Genomic DNA, 21,133 nt, shown 5'->3' with positions numbered 1-21,133 from the left:
CTGAACCTATTATTTATACAGCATGACAACTATCAGGGCTGTAAGCGCTTTTCCTCCTATGTCACATAACCCTGTATGTGTTGAATTTAAACTCTTTCCTCTCACCATGTAGAAAAATAGCATTCTTAGTATCAGCATTTCACAGTCAAATTCAAATCAAAGTTTATTCACCATTGTATGACAGTACCAGCTGAAGATGTATTGAGGGGGAAGATCTCACCTTTTCCACCAAGGATGAGAAAAAAACACTTGCATCTTAGCCCTTCCTGCCTTTAATGATACTATGGGTACTTCTTCACTTAGTGATGCATACAAAGATTAAAAACATCTAGCTGGTGTCTTTTAAGAATATATCATAGAGTTGTAACATACAGTCTTCCTCTGTCTGATAAAAATATATCAAATAGTATTCTCCCTCTATTGCTAAACATATTTACATGACATAGTTTAAAGGGGCCCTATCATGCTCATTTTGAGAAACTCCCTCTTGAGGGGACTTTGGGATTTGGGACTTAGCAGACCATTTACATGCACAAAAACACACTACAGGGAAGGGAAAACTTCCAAAAGCATAATATTGCCCCTTTAAGAATATGATGCTAGGAAGCAGCTAAAAAGTTAAATATAACTGACAGGTACAAAAATCATTCTAAAAGCATGGTTCTTTACAAACTTGCATTTGGCTGTGAAGTCAGTTCTCATTAAGACCTTAATTATTGAATCAATAAGAATAAAACATTGTGAAAAATCCCTTATTTTCCTGCTATCAGTTTGTTTTAATGCGAGTGTGAAAGTGATTTTTTTCAGTTTCCTGCAGTGATGTATAGATGTACTCCAGGGTGTGTCAGTACACTGTGACATCACTGTGGGCGTGGTTAGATGTGCACACTTCTCTCCCCACCCTGATTGAGATAGTAAAACAAACTTAAAAGTTCAAACTACCCTTAAGTTACCCTTGAACTCTGTCTAAATCTGCTAATGGGGTTGAAATGGACCTTGAGATAAGATTTTCCTTAAAAACTACTTTTATGCAGATAAATTATTCTAATGTAACTCAGGCTTTCTGAACTGAATCCTGTTTTCCCATTATGTCAATGATCAATTCTGTCCACTGGCTACTGAACACAAGCTTCAACATTCACATTTTTGTGTAGATGATCATTCCTTAACTAAGTAATCATACAAAGGCAGCATTACGATTAAATGAGAAAGGCATGATTTTAGATTATTTAACAAAATGGATTCTTGATAATAAAGGGAAAACTGGTTTCAGGTTGAAAATGTGGTGTTTTAACGTAAAACACAATCCTTTAAAACTGCAACCTTGAGAACAATCAGAGCTAGTTCGGCTCCCATTAGGTGTCCAACTCTGGGTTTTGTGTGTGGATACAAAACCGTATAAACGCGTATAAACCACACATGTTCCTTGTCCATGATGTAATTTTTTACGTAGAAAGCCAAGAACAGACAGGCGCGTAGTCCAAACTTTGGCTCTCCTCTCATTCACACTGACACACACACTGTCCAGAAGCAATGCTAGATGAAGCTGGATGTCTGACTGAGGCAGGCAGACGAGTCTCTTCATGTTCAGATGGAGGTCAGTGAGTCTCAGTACTCCACGGTAATTGCTTTGGTCTTGAGGTATTCCAAGAGAGCATCCTCTCCTGTGGATCAGAACAACAAAACAAAAATCACTGCACTGATTCGAGAACAGTTCAACCAAACAAGGCGTCAGATTTAATTTGACTGACTTTTAGAGGTGGAAATAACTAGTATTTGAATCTAGAAAGAGTATTTCAAATATTTGTTTTTCTTTTAAGCCTTTTGCTCTTTTTATCCAGTGTGGGGAAACACTGGTCAAAGGTGTGATTTAATCAATTTCTCGCCTTGATGGGAGAACTATAGTCGCCACCTTAAGGTTGCTATTGGACATGATGCATAAACACTTGATTATTCTAAATAGTCGCTTGGGAATATTTCCTAACTAAAGTATTCATAATGATAGTGATTAATTAGTCAATTTAAAACAGTAACACAACTTTCTAATCTCCCAACCCCACATATCTACTCACCGAGGTCTTTTCCGAAGCCAGACTGCTTAAAGCCTCCGAAAGGGGAAGCCACGTCGGTCTTGTTGTAGGTGTTGACGAAAACCGTCCCAGCATCCAGCCGCTCGCTCACGTACATGGCCTTGTTGATGTCGCGTGTGAAGACGCCTGACGCCAGGCCGTACTCTGTGTCGTTGGCTCTCCGCAGCACGCCGTCCACATCGCTGTAGAGAGGTAACCAGTTAGAGGCAACCCTGCAGCAACCAGGGTGAGACAGTCTTTTTCTCACACATCTCAAGACTCACCCATCTTTGAATTTGGAAACCACCATGATGGGGCCGAAGGACTCCTCTTTAGCGATGAACATGTGGTCCTCCACACCAGTGAACACAGTGGGCTCCATGAAGAAACCTGAAGGAACACGACCACTGGATGATAAGCTGATGCTAAACTTCAACAGAGAAGACCGAAAACAAGAACATCTAAAATAAAAACCTGTCTGTAATGTTTATAAAATGTACGATACATTTTCTCCTCGCTATACAAAAAAATCAGAGTTGTCACTGTAAATACGGCTAAAGCTAACTGTTACTAAACATACACCTGTGTATGTGTGTAAATGCGACCTGACTGTAATGAAAATGAACCACAGACATTTTGCTGTTGTTCATAATGTGTAGAAGCCAATTGCCTAAGGGAGGCTTTGTGTTTTACCTGGCCTGTCCACCTGTTTGCCCCCATACACCAGCGTAGCCCCCTCCTTCAGTCCGACCTCGCAGTACTCCAGCAGCTTGTCCATGTGGGCTTTGTGATTCTGTGGGCCGTGGTCTGTGGAACGATCCAGAGGGTCTCCAATCTTCATCTTCTTGAGCTCTTCCACCTTAGAGGGAAATGGTGGAGAAATACAGACGATATTTTTCTGACTCATGATGATGTTTTTGTATCTTCTGCTCAACTTGACACAATCAAACTGCTTTATGGGAAGTGTCAGAGGGTGTGTCAGTGTTTGGCAGAGGTGGGAGTAAGTCATACATGTGCAAGTCATGAGCAAGTCTCAAGTCTTAACCTACAAGTCTCAAGCAAGTCAAGTCACTGTGGTGAGAGTCAAGCAAGTCAAGTCATTGCATAGGTCAAGCAAGTCACAAGTCAAGTCATACAAAATAACCCCAGTTTCCACATTTAAATCAGTTAAAATATTGTGGTTATGAAAAGTTTAGTTTTATTTTCAACATAAACAGCAATGGAGAGTGGGGCGCTGAAATTATAACGCTATAAGTTCTAAAAGGGCTCTAAAGTGAAAACAGGAGTACAACACAAATATTTGACATCAACATGTTGAGCCTCCTGCCCTGACTCCCCTTCAGCAGGGTCACAGCATTTCTCCATGGTCTGTCTAAAGGTGCTCCCACGTGACACTGTCTCATTGCTTTCCTAACTGTGTCTGTGCACAAAGAAATATTGCATCAAAGCCAATACAACGGAATAGTGTATTCATAATAGGGGTGTTGAAAATAATCGTTTCTACGATGCATTGCGATGCGGACGTGGACGATTCGGTCTCGATGCAGTGACGGAAGATAATCGGTTATAGCGTAGTAACGTTGCTTCCTGATTTTCCGGCCGCGGCTTTACTATAACGTTTTTTTTTTTCTGTCACTTTGATATCAAATCGGTCGGTGACGCAGACATCAGGGAACAGACGTGACAGCGGCACAGCAACACCAAACACGGAGCAGTCTGCTTTATCCACCAACACAAGAACACCAGTCCAGAACCAACAGCAGAAGGACCCGCTCTGAATCACTCCGTGTCGCTGCGGCTCAGAGACACAGGGATTTATGTTTTTCAAAAATAATCGCGTTACAATCATGTCAGGTTTTTGGTGCATTTAATTAAGTCTTGGATTGCAAAGTATGAATGTCCTCTAGCAATTTTCAGACGATATATACGTGTGTAAAGTTTGTGAAGGCAGGAGGAAAAAAGCTTCCGCGATCACCGTCTCCTCTCCGTTCCTCCAAACCCCGCCCCCTCCCTGAAAATAATGAGTGACAGGCTGATAGTGACCCGATAGAAACTTTATTATTCACTTAATCACTGAGATATAATGAAGCTAATTTAATCTCATACATTCATGGGATTTATGTAACAGTAAGACAGAGAATGTAAGTGTGCACCCACATGCAGTATTTTTGTTTGTATATGCTGTTGTAAATACTCCTGTTGTCTGCTGTGTTCAGACTCAAGTCCTGTGTGTGATGCCACATTCAGGACATTCAGTGTCCTTTTTTTAACAGAAGACTGTTACTAGAAGCTGCAGCTAGACTGCAGAAGCATTATCTTTTTGTTTTTGAGGATGGAACAACTTCACACACAGATATAGGGAGGCTAGACTTATACAATTCATTTATTTTGGTTTATAAATGAATGTCAAGACATTTATGTTATTGATTTCTGAAGCACTTTCTAAATAATAAAAAGAGAGTTCATATGTATTTACTGCATGTATGCATTGATGAAAAATAAGCCATGTGCAGTAATATAGAAAATTGAGGATGCAACGCATTGGTATGAATCGTGATGCATCGGGATATCGAATTGAATCGAATCGTTGACAGGATAATCGTAATCGAATCGTGAGACCAGTGAAGATGCACAGCCCTAATTCATAATGGTGTATAATAATAATGTATCATTTGGGAACACCCACATATACATATGGAGTTGGACAGATGTGTGTAAATGACTGTTTATGGTCATTTGAAAACAAATGCCGTTGTCGGACACACACACACACACACACACACACACACACACACACACACACACACACACACACACACACACACACACACACACACACACACACACACACACACACACACACACACACACACACACACACACACACATCACACACACACACACACACACACACACACACACACACACACACACACACACACACACACACAGAGGCGGAGTTACACGTCCCGCTGCCTCCTGGTGCTGTAGCGATTTCATGAAGTGAATGAGAGTCCGAGTTTGAAATATATCTAAAATAATGTATGCACTGCCATTTCCCAATATAAACATTACAGTCTGCAATGAAACGGTCTCCTGTGTGCTCCACTTCCTACTTGGCGCTCCGGTAACTTTCTCGTGCGAACGAGATACAGTATCTTTTTTTTTTTTTATTGCCCTTTTCCGTACAATACAAAAACAAATGCAAATATTTTATTTTAAAAAGTAAAGTTGTTTGGAGTCATCCGTCTCAAGTCAAGTCAAGTCTCAAGCCATGAATACCAAGTCAAAGTCAAGTCAAGTCTTTTATCAATGTTAGTCAAGCAAGTCTCAAGTCCAAAAATATGCGACTCAAGTCCCCCACCTCTGGTGTTTGGCTTACTCACCACTCGGCTGATGTACTCATCGTGAATGGACTCCTCCACAAACAGACGTCCAGCAGCAATGCAGTTCTCTCCCTTGTTGAAATAAACCGAGCTCATGCCCTGTGGAGCAGCACACACACAGACAGAATTAAGAGCAAGGCATTTGACGCAGAGTTTATGGCTGGTTCCTGAGCTCAGTGAAAGACCTTGATACTCTCTCACTAGGCTCTCACCATGCGAACAGCCTTGTCCATGTCACAGTCACTGAAGATGATGAGGGGCGACTTCCCTCCCAGCTCCAGAGACACCTTCTTCAGGTTACTGAGCGCACAGCTGGGACAGGAAATCACAGAAAAAAGAGGCATGAAGTTTTACCAAATCCAGTAACAATGTTTGAGTCTGAGTCATTACGTTTCAGGTCATACCTCTTCATGATCTGTTTGCCGATGGGTGTTGAGCCAGTGAAGCCAAGCTTGCGGATGTCTGGGTGGTCAGACAAGCGCTGTCCCACCATACCACCTTGTAGAGAGAACAGGGTTAGGAGAAAAGATGATGGTTCAATGAGGGATCTTCCAAAGTTAAAGATAAAAGTATCAAAGTAAGGTGATCATTTTAGTTATTCCTATGCTCTCCCTGTCACAATAGGGTGTCACAGAAACAGCACAAGGTATCGAAGGTAGGCTGTATATCTTTATGTAACAGTGGTAATTGTCAACAAATCGCATACAATTACTATAGACCAACAATTTGTCCGTCCATCCCTTGATATTTTCTGATAAATCTATAAATATAAGTACAAATAAACAGTTAAATTCTTTAGTTTGTAAAACTGATGGTAACTAAATGCTTCATTTATTTTCCGGGGACTATTTTCAGCGGTGGATTAATCCACATTTGGTGCTCTAGTGAGCATTTCTTGCAGTTTATGAAAGAACATATGCTTGATGGACAGAGGACTAAGATATCAGGTTTTGGATTTAGGATTTGGAAACACATTATTTGTTGCTTTTGGATTTTTTGTTGAATCCGATGCATGTAAACTTAAAAATGTGCATTTTATAAAACGTGTGCGCTGTTGATTTATGATTTTTAGTTTATATATGTATTTGAGATTATGACATGAAGGACACAGATGATTGATAAATAAATAAACAAATTTTTTAGACTATGTGAATCCTGTATTTGTATTCATACCTGAGCCGGGCAAAATGTTAATGACTCCTTTTGGAATGCCAGCTTTCGCTGACAGCTCGGCAAACTTCAGTGCCGTCAATGGAGTGACCTGAAAAAGATTTAGAAAGATGTTTGAGACACAACCTCCTCTGAGACCACAGTAAGTAGTTCAACCTTGGTCAGTGCTTTATCTTAAAAAAGGTGAATGTACCTAAAAATGAAACAGTTGATGTACTAAAACGAGAGTGTGTGTTCTCACCTGTGCGGGTTTAAGAACAAGTGTGTTTCCTGCTGCGAGGCAGGCAGCACTCTTCCACGCCAGCATCATGAGAGGGTAGTTCCATGGGATGATAATGGCACACACACTGACGCAGAAACAACACACACACACCTCTGTAAATACATTCATTATATTTAAATAATAACTTTAAAACACAGGGCAGCATTAAGTCAATTTAGAGCATTTACCCGATAGGTTCTCTCTTTGTGAAGGTCAGATTGCGATTGGGCCTCGCTTGGTTGATGGGGATCGTCTTGCCCTAAAACAAAGAACCACACGCACCTCTGATATTAAAATCAGTGTTTATCAATTATGCATAGTGTGTTTGTGTGTGCCTGAATGTTAACCCACGTGGATCTTGTCACACCAGCCAGCGAAGTACCGGAAGGTCTGGATGGACATGCCAACGTGTGTCTTGAGGGCCAGCGTGTACACAGCGCCTGAGTCGATGGACTCGATGGTGGCCAGCTCCTCCTGGTGCTCCTCCATCAGGTCTGCCAGCCTGGAGGAAGTCAAAGGGGACAGTGTGAGGGTTTGTTCTAAAATGTTATGTTGCACAGGCATAGAATGATACTGCTAATCCAATATTTCACTGCCTGTATCAAAATAGGATATGAGGTAAAGTTAGCGGACTATCTTATTAGCTATCTGACCTATCTATTCTGGAATTATTATTTTTAACTCCTAAGTGGTAAAGGTGTTTTGAGAGCACATATGTAATGTACAAGCAGACCCGTGTTCTTCAGGCTTTGAATAATCAGGATTGATTGCTTGTTTATTTATGTAATACAACTTTAGGCCTCTATGTGGAGCTACTCACCTGAAAAGCATAGTTCCTCGGTCTCTTGGGTTCATCCTGCCCCAGGGTCCTTCATAAAAAGCTTCTTTGGCAGCAGCCACAGCCCGGTCCACATCACCCACAGAGGCGTAGGCCACCTTACAGATCACCTGGAAAAAGACATAATGGTCACACACAGTTTCAAAATAAGAACATGTTCTGTGGGTGTGGATTCATATGACCGTATGTCCATGTGACTCACCGATCCGTCAGTAGGGTTGATGGTATCGTAGACCTTGCCGTTTTCAGCATCCTCAAAGTTGCCGTTGATAAAACACTGGTATGGCATCTTCAATGTCATGTTGTTTATCTCTTTGGTTGCCTGGGTGCAATACAGCAGTGATATTCCACAATCAGAAGTGTGATGAAAGACATTACAATTTTGAAGACAGTCTGATTTGGAAGTTAAATTAAAGGATCTCACATTTAAATAAATATCAGCCTGTTGAACACAGTTCGACTTCACTAAGACATCAAAGTGGGAGACTCACATAGTCGATGACCAGCTCTTCTTCCTGGTCCTCTCCCCTTAGCCTGCGGACAAACATCTGGATGAAGTCCTGGAAGGTAGTGGCCATGTACACGTCCTCGGTCTGCAGCTGGATGCCGGCACACTTCTGCTTCACCTCCTCAACCAGCCTGGACATAGAGATTTCAGATATATATTTAGCTAAATTAATTGCATTTAAAAAGTGCTTTTCCAGTCTTTATGACCCCTCTAAGGCCTTTTCACAAACAAGTCAGCATTCACCCATTCTTACAGAGACAGAGGCTGCCATACAAGGTGCCATCTGCTAAAAGAAACAAAGATCCACTCACACTCTGGTCATTTCTGACTGATTATCGCACTAGCCTCACCTGACCACGTCCATGGAGGCGGCTCCGGACTTGAAGAAGTCTGTGGTGTCCTCAACGGCGGGGACATTGCTGAGGATACCCTTCCAGATGTTCTGTGATAAAGAAAAGGATTCTAAATCAGCATCGGCTTTGGGTCAAACACCAAGTTAAAACAGTCAAGATTAATATCATCATTAAAGAGACGACAAAACTCCTGCACAGCCACAATCAGCTAAACAAAATCAAACTCCAGTAACTTGCCCTGATCTCCTTTGCTATCTTCTTCTCATCATCAGTCAGCTCTACACTGGAGCTTTCCCCAGAGGAGAAGTATTTCGCAGCAGAGATCATCTTCCCATCTTCAAACTGCAGGTTCTTCACCAGGAGCTGATGAATAAACAGGATGGATCAAATACAGGGGGGTCAACTCATTCTGTAATTGACTTATCAGCTAACAGAGGCATGAGCGTTGCTAAGCTCGCCCAGCGTTTCCTTTGTTTTGTCGTACAACAGGTGATAGAGACACTTACAGCTTTCCCATCTGTTCCATACAGCACCAGCCCGTTCTTGGTCACCAGGCCGGGCTGCGTTGCCCCCTCGATCTCCAGGGGCTGACCGGCTGGTGCAGACCCCCCCAACATGGACGAGCCATAGAGGGTCACAGTCTAAGGAGGGACATTAAGAGAAGCACTTAAAAAACAATATTTTGTCGGTTTGAGGTCATTATTTACTATATACTGCTGTCCAGCACATGTGTTTAAAGACAAGTTGGTCTTGTAAATTGCGACTCTTATTTCATGTCTGGTTGATAAGACATTCTTTACTTCCTTCATTAGTATTTTTGCTGATAGCATATGTTATTTTCAATTTTTTATGAAAAAAAAGTATATTAAAAAAACTACAAAAAAGTTAACAAGGTGCCAATAGATGATAGACTTGATGACTTTTAATGTCAATGCTATGAAAAGTAATTTACATTCAATTATTAAAAACAGGATTGAAAAGAAAGATGCTTTATTAACTGGTTTTATTGATCCCACCCTGTAAAACTATGCATTTCAACTCATCCGTAGAATGTCAGAATCATTATCAGCCATCCAAACCTCTGTAAGTCTGACCTTGTGTGTGTGTGTGTGTTTTATTTGCATTTGTGTTCCAGAAAACACACCTGACCATCGATGACAGTGGTTGCTCCGGGGACTTTGTCATGGCCGCGGATCCAGTTGTGGATGGCTTCAGCCGGCTGGGCCATGTTGACCTGAGGGGCAGAAAGACACCGCAGTCAAAATGCTGACGACTCAGATTCCTTTTCAGATCAGGTCGTCTACATTTCTGAGAATGAGAGGGAAGCCCAACAGCTGGTGAGAGACACGTGGAAAGCTGATGCTGGGAGAAAAAAAAACGTCTGCACTAAGAATAGCACATTTTTACACAGTGCCAGCAACGTGGCTATGAGTGACAAATCAGAGAGCAGCTAAGACCGGCCCCACCTCTTTCTTTACTCTTGTAAGATAAACACTAGTCACTCTGTCCCTGGACAGAGAACAATTATCACATTTTTGAGTGATGAGAGAAAAAGGTTTAACAAGAGATAAGTTAGGGTCTAAAGGGTCTTAATGAATATTGGTATTTGACACCAAAGAACCCTAACCAAAATAGATCCAGCTTTTAGAATTCTAAAAATGTCACTCACACATACCAGAACTTTTAACCGACATACGTTGTCTGTAAATCCAGTCATCAATGTAATGCAGCTTTTTTGATTTTTGCTACATTAAGGCAGATCGCTGCAGCCACATAGTGTTGCTGCAATGCATACACTCTAGACAAGGATTCATTTAAAAATGTACAAATCATTGGATTTTAATGTTAAGAACCAGGTGAGAATGTAGGAGCTCCTTTAAAGTAATTCTTTACCCACAAAAGGACAATTTGTATCAATTACTAACCGGTGTTACCTTGAATTTGTGAGAAAAAATATATAGTTTTGTTGTTGTAAAATGCTCTGCGACAGTAACGCCACTTTGCCCAGCTGGTGATCCAGCATGTTGGGAGTGAGAGCTCTCACCTTGGCGTTGGATTTCTTCTGAATGCCTTCATAGGTGGCTCCTTCCTCTGACTGGGGAATCCGGGGAGCCTTCCCATCAGCAATGAGCTGAACAGACTCCACCTGCACCAGGAAACAGTGTGTTTTATGGGAAAGAGTATGACGATATGTCCCGACAGGACTACTTGATAGATTGTTATATTCCAAAAAGCCTGTATGTAAATACATGCTGATAACACACTCTTCCTGATAACTTCATGCAAAAATATTGAATTCCAGATGGTTACCATAGCCTTGATGCCCTCTGGGAAGAGGAAGCGGTTGTAAAGTGTGTCCACAGTGTCGTTGGGCTCCACAGCACACTCCCTCTGCAGCAGGGTTGGTCCGGTGTCCAGTCCATCATCAGCCCAGAACACTGAGAATCCAGCCTTCTTATCACCATGGATCAGGGTCCTTGTAAAACATAAAACACAAAAATCACATGAAGTTTTACAGACTGCAAACAGTGTCTTTAACCAAAGATACTACAGTTTAGCACAATGCAGTTTTCACTATCTGAAACGTGAAATACAGACTAATTTTAAACTTTGATGACTGTAAAATATTTGGACAGAGCTAATCTAGCAGTTGGCCCCCATAGTCAAGATGCTAGGCTAACCACCTACTGGCTTTAGCTTTAATAATAGTTAATGGACAGACATCACAGTCATCATAATTACTCCCCTCATCCCACTATATCTTCTGACTTTCAATTAATTGATGCAGCTGGTAGCATGTCACCACTGCCAAACAGTTAAACATGTTGTGTTCTACCCAGACCCGGCGCCAGAACAAATCTAAAGGGAGGGCATATGATTTTCATGGGAGGGCACACAAAACCGTCATGTGCTGCGGGCCTGCGGCACAATATATATCAAACAGCGAGGCCAACAGCATTGCGTAAAGACGCACACTTATCGCAAATACATACACAAATAAAGGGCAACATAGAAACCACTTTTGAAACATTGTGTGCGTGGCAGCACAGACACTGGTAAATCACGAGCAAGGCACACTGGTTAAGGATGGCAGCTTCCTCATCGTTGCACTCGGAGAGAAATAGACGGAGACGATGAACTGTTTAGCCCGCCTTGGGCATGGTTTATTTTCCTATGCACTGCAGGTGCATCCTTTCGCTCAGCCGAGCTAACTTAGAACAATATTTTGGCCAACTCTGCATCTTTGTGCAGCGTATACTCAAACAGTACTAATTTCCTTATTTGTTTCCTCGCGTATCTCTCTCTCTCTCTCCACAAACTCTCACATGAAATGTGTTCTTTTGATGCGGCATGTCTTAGCAGTCCTTTATCAGTCTGTAATGCGTGTTTCCAGTCGCAAAAACCTTTGACAGTAAAAGCCGCATCAGATGAAGACGTATTTACTTTAAACTGTCTACAGGGGAAACAAAAGGCTGCGTCTGCTTTTAACGAATAATCGAGTCATGGTCTGTTGTAGTACCATGCAGCGGCAAAAGTGCGCTTCTTTCCTGAAAACAATCTCCCTGGATAACGATCCAGTTTCACCTGGTTGGGTTTATTGACCCCAATATCATCTGGGGCTGTTGGTCTTTGAGCGGTTGCTGGCCCAATAGAACCTGTTGATGTGCTGCAAGGTAGCGTCTGTAGTGGAGGCACCGGCACGGAGGAGGAGGAGGATGCTGACGGGTGTGGTACAGGGTGTGGCAACGCAGGTGCTGATGGTAGGGGCACAAGGAGCTGTGCCTCGGAGGACAGCGTTGGTGGCGGCCGCCTTGATGAGTCAAGGCTTGGGCTCGCTAACTCAGCCCCGGGGTTTGCCGAGGACAAGCTTGTGACATTAAGGCGTGCTGCTGCAACGGCGGGTGCAGGGTCGCCAGCAGCACCATCGGCTGCAGTTCTTTCATCGATATTTCGTTTGAATAAATCCTTAGACCTTTTAAGCCAATTTCTGATGTCCATTTTGTAATTCAAACAGAAATGGGAGTCTACAGAATGCACAATAAACAAATCCAGAATAGAGTGTGACGCTGTGAACAGACACATTAATTTATTTGACGTAGCCTGCGATTTTTGTTTTGTTACTATCTGACATCACATAAATCGTAGCATAAAAGTTCACAGTTTATTTATAATTAAAAAAAAATATATATATATATTTTTTAAATGTTATAAATAATAAAAAACGTGTTTATTGGGGGAGGGCAGGAATGTCAAATGGGAGGGCCTGGCCCTCCCTGGCCCTCCCACGGCGCCAGTCATGGTTCTACCGTTGCAAACAAACAGAAGCTATTTATTTAGACAGTGCTAAAAGCAACAGATAGATAGTAAGGGTGGAGGAGAAATAGACTAGCAAGAGGGAGAGATAAGGAAACCAGTTTGCCAGTGGGGTTGGGTCAAACAGAACTGGTTTAAACTTCCTTTACACACACCTCTACACAGACCGAAAGCAGCAAACACCCTTTAGCTCCACCGGAAAACAGAGGGCATGTGAAGTATTGACTTTTATTTCTCTGAAGTCCAATTCACAAACTATTAAAGAGTAAGCTAGCTTGTGTAACTTTTGCATAACAGCTGTGTTAAAGCAAAAGGGATGGTTACAGGCTAAAATTAAGTTGAGAACTAGAGAAGACTCATAAAGCTATCACATTTAGCCAGTGATACAAGATAAAATTAGCTAACACAATATCGAATATCGATCAGGGGTTAGTTAAAATTAGCTAAAATGATCTACCGCAGGCTACTGGTCATACCAGAATATTTGTATGCCAAACAATGTGGTATTTAATGTCACTGTTTATGCTATCTGAACATACACATTTTAGCCTGTCTTTTGATTGGAATAATTTATAGCAATTGTTGTCTTTAATTTCATTTTATTAAATTGTATATACATATATTTTCTCTTTTTGTGTTTATTCGTCTCGATGTTTTTGATAGATAGTCAAAAATGTCCAAGATCTGAATAGTGTTTTGTAAAAATGTGGACTAAAACTGTATAAAAAGTCAATCTATAACAGCTTCTGGCAGACAAACAATTGCTAACCAATCCAAAAATGGGATACACTGCCATTACAGGCGACCAAACAAAACATTACATTGTTTTGTATTATGCATTTCTCTAGGTTTAAAAGTTATTGGAAACATTTCTATAATCGAATTTCACAATTCAACAAAACGTAATCATATAAACTCTTTTAGTTATATTTTGTTTCAATAAAAGTTTAATTCTGGCCTCACATTGGCTGTGACCATGAGGTTTCTTAACACTTGTAATACACATGTCTGGTGTTCCTGTGTATATTAGCATTTGATAACAGCATGGTGCTACTGTGACCATTGTCAGGTTATTATCATATGGCTGTTACGGGTTGTAATTAACATGTCTAATGTCTGTTCTTTGATCCCATATGGTTTTACACGTCGTTGGTGCAATTATTCTTGAATTCTTTGACTCTTAAATCAATAGCACAACCTTGTTTTAACTTTCACATGTGTTCATTTCTCACCAGAAGATGATTTTATTGTGGACTTTCCCCAACATAGTAATTTAAAGACAATTTATTATAAAAAAAAGTTGATTTACTGATAACCCAGACTTGTTTGCGCCTAACGACTTATAGGAATGTGAACGTCGCTGTTGTCATTTCTTTACCACTGATAATCTATGTGGACAGTGAGCCAAAAGCACAGAAAAGCAGTGATACTGTCATGTAGTCAATATTATGTACTGTCTGCTTCCTATTAAAAGCCTGCTCGATGTGTGATTTCAACTAATACCTTTTGTACAAGATGCTTGGGATTTTCTGCATAAAGAGCTCACTGATGTCATGAACAAACATGCACCTGTGAGAACGGTTAAGGTCAAAGGTCAACATCTCCCTTGGATCAATTCTGAACTCATCAGTCTCTTTAGGGAAAGGGATAAAGCATGGTTGATATATCGTCATTCTAGAACTATAGCCAATTGGGAAGTATACAGGCATCTCCGAAATCTGAGTAAAACCAAAACCCGAAATGCTAAATCCAACTACTATAAAGAATCTCTCACATCGGACTTTAAGAATCCCAAGCAATTTTGGACTAAAATTAAATCTATTTTAAATAAATCAGATAAACAGAAACTGACTCAGAAAGCGACTCAGGTTCTGGTCCAGGCTCTCGTCATCTCACGCCTAGACTACTGCAACTCCCTCCTGGCTGGTCTACCTGCATGTGCCATCCGACCTCTGCAGCTCATCCAGAATGCAGCGGCTCGTCTGGTCTTCAACCTTCCTACATTCTCCCACACCACTCCGCTCCTCCGCTCCCTTCACTGGCTTCCGGTAACTGCTAGAATCCACTTCAAGACACTGGTACTTGCGTACCATGCTGCGAATGGATCTGGCCCTTCGTACATCCAGAACATGGTTAAACCGTACACCCCAGCGCGTGCACTACGCTCTGCATCAGCCAAACGACTCGTTGCGCCCTCGCTGCGAGGGGGACCCAAGTTCCCATCGGCAAAAACATGTGGGTTTACTGTCCTGGCTCCAAGATGGTGGAATGAGCTCCCCATTGACATCAGGATGGCAGATAGCTTGCACATCTTCCGGCGCAAACTGAAAACTCATCTCTTTCGACTCCACTTCGAGCGTTAGAACTATTAACGAAGCACTTATATACTAATAAAGGACTGGCTTACCTAAAGCCAGTTGAGTAGCACTTGAAATGTTTGGCTCTATGAAACCTGATGTACTTATATGATTCTGTTTTCTTCAAGGTTGTGTCTTCCTGGTCGAATGTACTTATTGTAAGTCGCTTTGGATAAAAGCGTCAGCTAAATGCAATGTAATGTAAACATTCAATTAATAAAATAAGAACTGCTGATACAATAATTCATGACCCATTATCCATTGCCCAAATATGTAATCAGCATTTCGCTAATGTATGTTCCACACTACTATCTGACTCCTATTTGACGACTGGTATTTCTAATAGTAACTCATACTGCAACAGTTATTTTTCTTTTAAGAAAATTCTACCACACGAAGTTCATAATGCTATCACAGAATTAAAAGTGGATGGCAGTGCAGGACTTGATGGTATAGAAAACAGGTTCATAAAACTGGCGTCCCATATTCTCATGTACCCACTTGCTGATTTGTTCAACCTGTCTTTGTCCACCTGTGAGTTGCAGACTATTTGGAAATGTGCACGCATAATTTCACTGCATAAAGGTGGTGATTTACTTGATACAAATAATTATAGACCAATCTCTATAATCTGCTCTATTTCCAAAGTTTTGGAGAAAATAATTTATAATCAACTGTCACATTATCTCAATACTTATAATATTTTATCTCCGGTTCAATCTGGTTTCAGGCCTAATCACTCCACAACAACTGCCCTACTTAAATTTACGAATGACTTGTACTCTGCTGCAGATGATGGTGAACTCACAGGTGCCATTTTTATTGACTTGACAAAAGCCTTTGATTTCGTTGATCGATATCTGCTCTTGGATAAACTTCACGGCATTGGCCTTTCTAATAATACAGTGTTATGCTTTAACTCGTACCTTCACAGTAGAAAGCAATGTGTGGTTGTTAATGGAAAACAGTCTGACCTGTTGATCCAACAAAAGGGTGTACCCCAAGGATCAACTCTGGGCCCACTTCTGTTCTCTATTTACATAAATGATTTATCTTCTTGTCTCATTAATTGTTGTACTCACCTTTATGCTGATGACACTGTTATATATACATCCAAATCAGATTTTTCACAAATTCAGATCTCTCTTCAATCGGATTTTAATATCTTACAGGACTGGCTATCACACAATAAACTACTGCTTAACAAATCAAAATCGTATACCATGGTCTTTGGTACCAGGCAGAAGCTCAAATCCAAACCTAATGTAGTAATAACATGTAAGGATGGCACTTCTCTGCATAGAGTTGATAGCTTTAAATATGTTGGTGTATGGCTAGACTCTGAACTTTCATTTAAACTACATATAAAGCATATAATACAAAAAGTCAATTACGGAATCGGTGTTTTACACCGCTCTCGCAATTGTTTTACGCTCAGTGTCCGAAAGAGAATTGCTTCTCAACTTATTCTTCCGATTATGGACTATTGTGATGTTGTCTACCAAAATGCACATAAATCAGATCTTGCTCCACTCAACATAGCCTACAACAGACTATGCAGATTTGTTCTTGGTTGTCCTTTTCGTACACATCAATGCACAATGTATAACCAACTTAAATGGCCTTCTTTAAATGTAAGAAGACACACGCATTGGCTTCAGCTGATATCTAAATGCATTTATCTTAACTATCCCCCTTATTTAAAGCAGTATTTTGTACCTTACTCACCAAATCATCAAGTTAGACATTCTGTTCAGATGTATTTCTCTGTCCCCTCTGCAAAAAAATTGACTGGCAGAAGAGTGTTCATGTTCAAAGCCCCAACTGACTGGAATACTTTACCTGCTGCTATTAGATCTCTTGCATCATTGGGTTTATTTAAACATGCATTATCATCTCACTTTCAACTGGTCTGCACTTGTTATTAATGAAACTGATATTGATGAAACTGATTTGCTTGACTGTCTCAAATTGTAATGATTGTATGCATTGCTTGAATTTTACTTAACAGACTGTATGTGGTTTGTCTTGTGTGTCATATTTTGCATTTTGTCTTTTTGTTTATGTATGTCTGTAAGTTGTTGCTATTGTCGGGACCCCCTTGAAAACGAGATGGTGCATCTCAAGGGGTTTATCCCAATCAATAAAAATGTCTATATATATCAAAGATATATTATTTTAGGATATTATCACCCACTCTTCCCTCACCCCTTCCCCTCCCCTCTTCCTCACCAGTTGATGGCCGACGCTCCTCTATGCAGGGGCAGGATGGAGGGGTGGTAGATGATGGAGCCGTGCTTGGGGTCATCGATTATGTTCATGGGGATGAACTGGGAGCAGAAGGGCATGACATTGAGCTCGGCGCCCACAGCCTTGTACGCTTCCACCACCTCTGGGATGGGCTTCCCCTTGACTCGCCACCGTGGGAACTTGAACACCGGCGTCCCGTCCTTCTCTGCCGCCACCGCTGAAAGAGTAAAGGAGAATTTATAAGTATAGTTCAGAAACCTGAAATAAATTGCAACGAGAAATTTGGAGTTCATGGTTGGAGCCCTAACCCTAAAAGCAATAGTGTTTACATTGATTTCCTAGCTTCTTTAGAAATAATATTAGCTCATTGGTCTAGCTCTATTCCACACTTCAGTTTATTTATAATATCTATATAATTGATCAAACTTGCAATGCATTTCACAAGTTAGGACCTTTTTGGAAACTTTGCAGGATTTAAGATATGAGATTTGACAGTCTGAATTGAAACACTATCACTATCAAACACTATAAGATATTGTTGAATCTTAACTATTCAAAATATTGTAGGAAGGTATATCTGTTTTGATATACCATAAGAAATATATTATATTTTTAACAGAACATTCCTAAATGAATATCTTATCAATATCAACATTTTTTTATTATTCTTATCTGTATTTTTATTTTTCATTGCATGAATAGACACTATAGTAGATTGTTCATATCCTAAAGAATCAACCAATACAAACTTACTGCTTGTATAACACAGACAAACGCTTAATATGCATTTTGTGTCTCGAAGTACTTTTTCAGTATTGACCTCCCTCCACTTGTTGTTTAGTAGGCAGGACAGCTTAAAGGTACAGTGAATAAGAAAGGAAATAGTTCAATATTGGCTTTAAACCCTTAGAGTAAAGTAGGATGGTCAAGAGGCAGCGGAGGATAGCTGCTGCTGAGGATTTTTCCTGGAAAGATTGCATCATATCAAAGAGTGCGGCTCGATTGTAGACTTTTCACCTCAGAGCTGCATCTCCGGGCCACACAGGGCCTCTCCCCACACAGACAATGGAGCCACTATAGCGCAGCTAATGCAGGGTAAAGGCCCGTCTTTGTGCAGGGGCACTGTGGAGCCAACACACATCTACCTCAGCCACAGCACAGGCCTGTGATGACCCACCACACACCCAGGACGGAGGATCATCACAGGCCGGCACATCCAACATTTTCTTTCCAATTATTTCTAATGCAAACTCAAAACATTGATTCCTTTCCATGTATTTGTTATCTCTCAATGTCTAATTAAAATGGAACCAGGAGCTATTTATACACAAGGACAAATGTACGTTGTTAATTATTGTGTTAAATAGGTCTTTATTTGTTATATTGACTATTTACTATTCAGCTATAACTTTGCCAATAAGCAAATACATTTGTCTGGTTGAAAAACAATGACACATATTGTTTTAAAAGGAATTTAAAGATCCTAATCATAATAAACTCATCTAACAAGAAATGGCTGTGTGGAATTCTAGACTGCACACAGCTGTCACCCTGCCCTGTTTTCCAAGAGACTGTTGGCTTTGAGGCGACAGATAGACAGAAACAACACATGGGAGAAAACTCACCCAGCGGGTCTGCCTTGCCATCCTTGTCGGGGACCGTGAACACACCCACCACCTTGTGCCCCTGCTTCCTCAGGTTGCTGTACACCTCCTGGCCGAAAAAGCTCTGGCCGATTATAGCTAGTTTCAGCTTATTCTGGTAGTAATTCTGAAGGTAGAGAGAACACAAAAACATTAGTTTCAGCTTCACCCAGTGTGAATCTGCATTAGTTGTCTCATTCAAGCCACAGCGCTTTAATAACTTTGTGTGTACAAAGGGCTTTTGCTCAGGAGAACAGGATTAACAACACATTTTTTTTAACTCTACTCTAAAAAATGTAAGCAACTGTAATTATTCATTGATCCCCTTGACATATAAATCCACTGAATGCACCTTTAATACAGGAACTAAAGTTGAGCAATGCCAAACCTTCAGTTATTCATCAAAATAACCAACTGGAGTAAGTTACTGCAAACAACTTCATAACTGGCTACAAAGACTTACTTACTGGTGCTACACAAGTATCATTTAATTTGTGATTTATATGTAAAAATGTTTTTATACTAATTGTTTGGTCTACAAACTTCAGATTAATGGTTGTGTCTGACACACAGTCCCATCCCAAAGTGATTAACTTTGTGTGCGATTTACAAAGATTGAAACACATGAAAAACTGTAGTTAAAGGTTTGTTTTTGTTTTCACTTTAAATAAGCAATTAACTCATTTTAAAAATGGTTATACATTTTTCATTTTATTAGCAAGAAATTAAATGAATTGTCAGCCTTATATAAAACATATATGAGTGCATTTTAAAAGCGTGAACTGAACGAGATAGGGGTGGGATTGAGGGGGTGCACATTCTTGCCTGTCCCAGGATCCTTCAAATTACGATTCCACCCCTGGCCCAAATGTCATTCAATCTGTCAAATTGCTCAAAGCCAGCTCTGAGAAAAGCTATTGGTTGACACACAGTACACAGCCCTAATCTAGAGTGAGAGAAATTCAAGTGGCCCCCTCCCATCTGACTGTGACAGCACATGTGTGAGAGAAGGAGGTTTCAGGTTTCCCATGCTCAGATTAATGGTCCTGTCAAGTACTGGAAGCTGACATTGGATTTAGAAACGTGCTTCATGATGCATTCAAAGTTATATATTCCAACCAGCACACCGTGGAAATGACAGTGCTACAATCTCAAAGTAATCACAATGAATGGGTAGCTGTTTGCAGCCCAGCATAATCGTATCTAAGCCGCTGTCGGTACAGTGGAGCTCATATGCTGATGCAACTCCACCAGATCTTGTACAGTAGCAGTGAGAGAGTGGAGCGCACAGTAACGTGGCACTGATACACCATCCATGACTCTGTTTTTTTTTTTTTATATGGTAGCTAATGGAGTGACTATTTACAACATGGACATGAACTGTGACTCAATTAACCGTAATCAGAGTCGAGCCTGGCTCAGTCCTCTACACTACGACCTGACATGCGTTCAGTATTCACCGGTATGTTTTTATCAATGCAAGTATAAAAGGCACCATTCATTCTTTGGTGCAGAATAAGAAGCGTTACTCACGGACGAGGTGGAGAATTTCCTTAAGACTTGACTCGCTGTCCACAACATAATGGCGGTGTTTAGTGTATTATATAAAATATAAATGCTGCAGAATCTGCTGCTGAGCTATGTGCTGCTGGCCACACACACACCTTCCTCTATATGTGTGTGTGAGTGTGTGGTCAGAGGAGTGGCCGTTGTCAGGGCTCGCCACAACCAGCTTATACTCGACAGCGGCAGCCTGAGTACGTGCACCGTACGTGCGCGTTCACGCGGTGCTTATAACGCTTATAACGTATGTAATGTTTGCCAACGCTTCACCCATGCTATCACCTCGAATGCGCGGTCATGTGTGGGAATGCATAACGTCTTAAACTGACTGTATTTTCACGAGTTTATAAAGGACTACTGCAGAAATGCAAACAAATGGAGTCAATCATTGGTTATATGTTTAAATTTGCTAAATTGCTT

At 40.9% G+C, this 21,133-nt stretch overlaps 1 protein-coding gene across 1 annotated transcript; it reads right to left on the bottom strand.

The window, feature by feature from the left end:
- Positions 1–137: 137 nt before the first annotated feature.
- aldh1l2 (aldehyde dehydrogenase 1 family, member L2) lies at positions 138–20,731 on the bottom strand. Its single transcript, XM_034223116.1, has 23 exons — positions 20,684–20,731; positions 19,133–19,277; positions 17,490–17,724; positions 10,897–11,062; positions 10,631–10,732; positions 9,731–9,820; positions 9,093–9,227; positions 8,824–8,949; positions 8,584–8,675; positions 8,217–8,364; positions 7,928–8,047; positions 7,708–7,835; positions 7,239–7,389; positions 7,076–7,146; positions 6,867–6,972; positions 6,629–6,716; positions 5,860–5,953; positions 5,668–5,767; positions 5,456–5,554; positions 2,763–2,928; positions 2,354–2,459; positions 2,073–2,272; positions 138–1,664 (listed from the first exon to the last, which is right to left on the bottom strand). The coding sequence occupies exons 1-23, from the start codon at positions 20,729–20,731 to the stop codon at positions 1,609–1,611; spliced, it is 2,772 nt and encodes a 923-aa protein (XP_034079007.1). The 3' UTR covers positions 138–1,608.
- Positions 20,732–21,133: the final 402 nt, after the last annotated feature.

Source organism: Gymnodraco acuticeps, unplaced genomic scaffold, assembly GCF_902827175.1.
Source record: "Gymnodraco acuticeps unplaced genomic scaffold, fGymAcu1.1, whole genome shotgun sequence".
NCBI lineage: Eukaryota > Metazoa > Chordata > Actinopteri > Perciformes > Bathydraconidae > Gymnodraco > Gymnodraco acuticeps.
Note: the sequence above shows the minus strand (reverse complement) of the source record. Positions and strands in the feature narration are given on the sequence as shown.

What these genes read in the sequence shown, in the direction of transcription:
- aldh1l2 (XM_034223116.1), bottom strand. Translation starts at nt 20,731, where the DNA reads ATGTTGTGGACAGCGAGTCAAGTCTTAAGGAAATTCTCCACCTCGTCC. An exon ending in CGAGGAACTATGCTTTTCAG is followed by an intron (nt 7,390 to 7,707) that starts GTGAGTAGCTCC and finishes GACTTCCTCCAG; the next exon opens with GCTGGCAGACCTGATGGAGG. An exon ending in TAACATTTTGCCCGGCTCAG is followed by an intron (nt 5,954 to 6,628) that starts GTATGAATACAA and finishes TCTCTCTACAAG; the next exon opens with GTGGTATGGTGGGACAGCGC.